Genomic DNA, 7,079 nt, shown 5'->3' with positions numbered 1-7,079 from the left:
ATATTAAAGAAAACTTTATAATATTTTAAGCAGTTTGAATTTCAAAGATTGAATTGGTATTTATTTTTAAATTTTTGCTTTTTATCCATTTTTCAATTATTTGATAGTAATTATTAAAGAAAAAGACACTTGTGCCTTTTGATTTTTTTTTGTATAATTTATTTTTGTTTTCATTTTTGAAGAAGTTTTCAGAACAAGGGGGATAAATCAAGAAAACCCTCTCTGAAAATGTCAAACTTTCATGTAACTTCTAGTTAAAAAAAAACAAAATAAATACAGTAATAGAATCACACAAAAATAAAACATTTATTGAATTAAAACAAAATTAAGAAAATCGGAAATGAATGAAAGTTGCCCCTCCCTTTTTTTTCTTATCAGTTAGTTCAAGCTGGAGATGGGGCATCCTACCCGAACGCCAAACATTCACCCGTTGTCTCATATCATAATATTCCAGCCGAGAGATCTTTTTAGGATTTTGACCGTCCCTTTAAGTGCAATTGCTTATATCTCTCTTGCACTTGGTCCACAGGTTTTTAAAATTCTTTTTCATGAGTCCAGTTTTCATTCTATGCATAAGTTCTTGGGAAAGCTTGTATTATATGAAAATGTATGACTTTTAAAATTTATAAATAGTTTAGAGCAGTAATTATTGGAAAGGTAATTTCAGAATTTTCTTCACTTTTTTTTTTTTATTCAATACATATTAAGGTAATTAATGTTGTATTTTATGTTATTGTATTACTTTAGTGTGTTTGTTTTTTGTTTGTTTTTTCCTAACATGACAGATAGAAGCAGGAATTACTGTTCTTTTCATTCTTGCAATAAACCGACGAATGATAAAGTTAGGATTATGATTAGAAATGGATCAAAAGCGCAAGTTTGAAAAATTCAGAGAATTCTCTGATTTGACTCAAAATGTTTTTATTTGCTTTTATTAATTCAAGCGAATGCATGCGTGGGGTCATGTGTGCAGAAATGATTTTAAGCACTTTCATTTTGGACAAACTACAAATAGTACTGTCCAACAGCAGCGTGACGTCATGAAGGAGGAATAGTAAGTTGGCAAAAGCTGACAACCTGTATGTTTGTTTGGAAGCAGCAGCAGCAGTAACAGTTGTAATATGTTTGTTGGTCTGAGAGCAGCCATAGCTCTTGCTGCTTTATCAACCAATGCCAAAGTTAAATGGTGATGGTCTACGAGTTGCTTTTAACAAGCTGCACATAAAGTTTTTTGCATTTCACTTGTGGGAGATTCTCATACATCTTCTGCAGTACAAGTAAAAAAAAAAATATTGCTCCTCTTTTTCCCCCTTGGATCGTAGTCTTAGGTTTTCCTCTTAAAGTGGCAACTTAAAAGGAATCACTTACATTCAACATGATCATCACCCGGATGTAGAAATACAGTGTTGTACATTAGGTTTCGCACGAGTGAGGGCTGATTAATGACTTTCTTTAACCAGACATCTGATAGATAGTCCCACACGAATTCAGAGTTGCAGTGCATACTGGGCAGGTAAAGAGTAAAGACCAGAAATTTGTTTTCTGCGTTATACCCGTACGGATGGATGAAATTATCAAGAATAGGTACAATTGCTCTAGGCAGCTTTTCAAGTTGGTCTATAAGAACAGCGTTCATATGAGCATCTCTGGCAGATTGGATAGCCAAGCTAAGCTCTTTGATTGTGAGGGTTGTGTCTGTCTGCCTGTAAAACAGTAGAATATCACTTTGTTTCATGGTTTTCTGATTGTGGATTTGATTGAATGATTCGACTATTTTAGTTGCTAGACAACGGCCAACATGCTCCTGTCTAGACGGTATTACTATCAATAGACCAAGAGGCATCGAGTATAAAGGCTCTGTCAATGCTCGCCAGCCTGTTACTCTTAGACAGTGCCAAAACCAGGCTGACTGATGTATGTATTCTTTCTGGAGTTCAAGCATGTTGTGACTAAATTTTTTGTAACGATCCCATATCTCGAATTCCGTACGATCATCAGTAGAGTTATGACTCACCGTGAAGACCAGGGTGGCCAACACAGCAGATAGAATCAGCAATAATTTTGGTTTTATTTTCATTTTTGCTATGAACAGATTAGCCTTGCTGAAAATGTTGGATGAAATGAGTGGCGTTTTGTTCGGAGATATATCAAACAGTTGCTGGACCCAACGTGTGTTATTTGGTGATGTAGTTCTATTGTTAAAAATTTTGCATCTCGTTGAGATCCGGAGATTCGGGTATAGTTGGTCAATCACTATCTGGCTATGGTTAATTTTCTTCTTTGTGGTAAGTTTGGCCGATGCTTTCTGTTTTGCCAATCTGTATGGAGTTTGCCTCAAAACTCTCTGAAATATAAACAAAATGATACATTTAAAAACAAAGAAAATCCAACATATCAAGTTATACACAAAGATGCTGCACATATGTATTAGATCAAAGCAATTAAACTGTCAACCATTGATATTTGGTTGACTCGTTTATGTTAAAGATTCTATCAATGTAAAAGGTAATGGATTTTAACTTTTCTGTCCGAAGTCTGCTTGCCTTACTCCAAGTTTAATTCCATGCCTTGTGCGTTTTTTTTTTTTTGTATTACTGCAGGCCACAAACTACGCATAAATATTATATTTTAATGCGTAAGTTTATTATAAACAGAAATACCATAGGTATTAGATGTAACGTTAAATGCCTTTAAGAAAAATAAAGTAAAAAAAAAAAATAGCAGAAAGAAACTGAGACATGTGCATGCGAGTATTATGTTTTTTTTTCTAAGCAGTTAACTATTTATAAGTAAAAAAACTATTTATAAGTAAAAAAACTATTTATAAGTAAAAAAAAACTATTTATAAGTAAAAAAACTATTTATAAGTAAAAAAACTATTTATAAGTAAAAAAACTATTTATAAGTAAAAAAAAACTATTTATAAGTAAAAAAAACTATTTATAAGTAAAAAAAACTATTTATAAGTAAAAAAACTATTTATAAGTAAAAAAACTATCTATAAGTAAAAAAAACTATTTATAAGTAAAAAAACTATTTATAAGTAAAAAACTATTTATAAGTAAAAAAAACTATCTATAAGTAAAAAAAACTATTTATAAGTAAAAAAACTATTTATAAGTAAAAAAACTATTTATAAGTAAAAAAACTATTTATAAGTAAAAAGCTATTTATAAGTAAAAAAAATAAATACTCGAGTTGAGATCGAGACCAAAACCTAGAGAAAATGAGTCAAGTACGATAACTATTGGACCAGTTTGCCGCAATCTTTAAAAGGTGTTTTCAAACCTACTTATTCTTAACTTAAGGAAGTTGTCATGTTTCACGACCACGCATGCACAGTCCTGAAACAGTTGACAAACAGATGAAAAATAATAATCCGATGACTTCTGCATACTAATTTTTCAATTTTGACCCCTTATCAACCATTTTTCCGGATGAAAACCGATAAAAAAAATTTGACATGTGCCTGATTACCTTACATACCAAATTTCAAGTTTTTAGATAAAAAATTCGTTGAGTATATAGGTTGAGAACTGTGCTCGCACAAACACACACATTCTCACTTTGTCAGCGTGATTGTGATATGATCCAGTACAAATGTTTGACAAAATAGTTTAAAATTCACTTGATATGAATTGCATTTCATTGTCTCCACACAACACAATCAATGACTTAGTTTTCACTATGCTTATTACCTTCTTTTAACTTTGTCGGTGGGGTATCTAGTTCTAATTCAGCTTTTAACAATGGTTGGGGTAAGTCAATTTTCTCGTTACTTCGTATATGGATTAACCTTCCTCCCTCTTCTTTATTTCTTTCGATTTTATTAGCATCTACCTCAGTTACTATTCTCGGTTCAATGACTCCAAATAACACAATCAATTACTCCAAACAACACAATTAATGACTCCAAACTACACAATTAATTGCTCCAAACACAATCAATGACTCCAAACAATAAAATCAATGCCTAAAAACAGTACAATCAATGACTCCAAACAACACAATCAATGACTCCAAACAATACAATCAATGATTCCAAACAAAAGAATTAATGACTCAAAACAACACAATCAATTACTCCAAACAATAAAATCCCTGACACCAAACATTGAAATCAGTGACTCCAAATAACACAATCAATTACTACAAACAACACAATTGATGATTCCAAACAATAAAATCAATGGCTCAAAACAACACAATCTATTACTCCAAACAATAAAATCAATTACACCAAACAAGAAAATCAATGACTCCAAACAATAAAATCAATAACTCCAAACAATAAAATCAATGACTCAAAACAATGAAATCAATTACTTCAAACAAGACAATCAATGACTCAAAACAATAAAATCAATGACGGCAAACAATAAAATCAATGACCCTAACAACACAATCAATGACACCAAACAATAAAATCAATGACCCTAACAACACAATCAATGACACCAAACAATAAAATCTGTAACTGAAAACCACACACTCCATGACTCGTAACAAATAAATCATTGACTCCAAACAACACAATTAATGACTCCAAACAACACAATTAATGACTCCAAACAACACAACTGATGACCCCAAACAATAAAATCAATGACTACAAACAATATATCAATGACTTCAAATAACACAATCAATGATTCCAAAAACAATCGATGCCTCTAAACAATAAAATTAATAAAACCAAACACTACAATCAATTACGCCAAACATTGAAATCAATGACTCCAAACAACATAATCAATGACAACAAACAATAAAGTCAATAACTCCAAACATTAAAACCGATGACACCAAACATTGAAATAAATGAATCCAAATAACACAATCGATGACACCAAACAATAAAATCTGCAACTGAAAACCACACAATCCATGACACGTAACAAATAAATCATTGACTCCAAACAACACAATTAATGACTCGAAACAACACAAGCAATTACTCCAAACAAGACAATTGATGACCTCAAACAATAAAATCAATGACTACAAACAACACAATCAATGTTTCCAAACAACACAATCAATGATTTCAAACAATAAAATCAATTACTCCAAACAACACAATCTATTACTCCAAACCACATAATCAATAACTCCAAACAACACAATTAATGACTCCAAATAACACAATTAATGACTCCAAACAACACAATAAATGACCCCAAACAATAAAATCAATTACTCCAAACAATAAAATCAATAACTCCAAACAATAAAATCAATAACTCCAAACAATAAAGTCAATAACTCCAAACAATAAAATCAATAACTCCAAACAATAAAATCAATAACTCCAAACAATAAAATCAATAACTCCAAACAATAAAGTCAATAACTCCAAACAATAAAATCAATAACTCCAAACAATAAAATCAATAACTCCATACAATAAAATCAATAACTCCAAACAATAAAGTCAATAACTCCAAACAATAAAATCAATAACTTCAAACAATAAAATCAATAACTCCATACAATAAAATCAATAACTCCAAACAATAAAATCAATGACTCAAAAAAAAAAGAAGCGAATTGTTACTCCCGTGGTTGTTTTTACATTTGCATATTTCGAACCATTTTAAGAAACTGTCCCCCACTATTAAGTAATAGAAACTATCTATCTTACTTTCTAGGGAGGTTAACATGTTGATAATCTTACCATTTATTCCTGCAAGTATGTTTGATATGTACAATTCTTGACAGCACCTGAAAGAAACTTATGGTGATAATGCCCCATCATATGACCTTGTAAAACGCTGGCATCGTGAATTCAAACATGGCCAGAAGTCTGTAGAAACAGCTCCCAGACCTGGTCGCCCCCCCCTTCTGCCATTGATGAAGCATCTGTCCGTCAAGTTGAGGCTTCCATTTTGGAAGATCGGAGCATTACTATTCGCCAAATAGCCCAAGATGTCAAGATTAGTACAGGGTCTGTGGAAACTATCATTCATGACCATTTGCATATACATAAGGTGTCTGCCAGATGGATTCCCAGGTTGTTCACACCATTCCAGAAGCAAGAACGCGTCAAGTGCTCGAGGATGAATTTGGAGATGTGCCAAGAAGATAAGTCAATAAGTCAAAGTTTTTCAAAAGTCCATCACTATGATCCAGAGATCAAAACCCAGTCAATGCAGTGGAAGCACTTAGACTCACCACTTTTAAAGAAGACAAGGGTGCAGCCCTCTGCTGGCAAGGTCATGCTCACAGTCTTCTGGAATCAGGATGGAGTAGTGATGACAGATTTCCTGGCAAAGTGTACCACAATTACAGGAGCCTATTATGCTTCACTTTTGAGGAAATTAAGGGAAGCTATCAAAATCAAGAGGCGGGGTAAGATCAACAAAGGTACCCTCCTCCTGCAGGAAAACGCTCTGGTCCACAACTCGCATGTCGCCAAATCAGAAGCACGGGCATGTGGTTATGAAATCCTCCCTCATCCTCCCTACTCTCCTGACCTTGCACCCTCTGACTTTCACCTCTTCCCAGCCATGAAGTTGTTTTTGAAAGGAAAGCGTTTCCCAGATGATGCAGCCTTGATTTCTGAAGTCACTTTGTGATTGGAAGACCAACCTGGGGTGTTCTACAAAAACGGTCTCCAGAGCTGCATCAAACGATGGGAGAAATGCATAACTCTGGGTGGTTCCTATGTAGAGAAAGACTAATAACTGTGCCAAGTTTCGTTGCTCTACTGCTATGGGAAGTGGGTCAGCAGCATTACTTATTGCACACACCTCATATATATAAACATGCAAATAGAATCCTATTCAAATACATATAAACATATATGCAAAAAAATTCACAAATATACATTTTTTTTAACAAAAACTGGAAACATTATGTTAGGTATTAGTTGGTTAATTTGGTTAGTAGATAGAAATGGTCGCAGTTTAACGTCTTGCCCGGGAAAATTTACAATTTTTATTTATTTATTTATTTTTATTCATTTTATTTTTTATTTTTTTATTTTTTGTGTGTGATTTCGACTGTTCATGCTTCTCTTTTTGGGTTTCTGAAAAGAGATTTATTCATAACGGTGTTGCCCGGGTGTTTGGAGGTGT

General features: G+C 32.9%; 1 protein-coding gene across 1 annotated transcript in view; it reads right to left on the bottom strand.

Annotated features, from left to right (window-relative positions):
- Positions 1 to 282: 282 nt before the first annotated feature.
- Positions 283 to 7,079, bottom strand: part of LOC145239888 (uncharacterized) — a 28,325-nt gene continuing 21,528 nt past the window's right edge. The window contains exon 2 of the mRNA XM_080103505.1: positions 283 to 2,344. Coding sequence (XP_079959631.1) covers positions 1,361 to 2,344 — 984 coding nt within the window. The 3' untranslated portion in view covers positions 283 to 1,360. The remainder of the gene's footprint in view (positions 2,345 to 7,079) is intronic.

The sequence above is a fragment of the Euprymna scolopes genome, chromosome 19 (genome assembly GCF_053919585.1).
Source record: "Euprymna scolopes isolate OS-2025 chromosome 19, ASM5391958v1, whole genome shotgun sequence".
Lineage (NCBI taxonomy): Eukaryota > Metazoa > Mollusca > Cephalopoda > Sepiida > Sepiolidae > Euprymna > Euprymna scolopes.
Note: the sequence above shows the minus strand (reverse complement) of the source record. Positions and strands in the feature narration are given on the sequence as shown.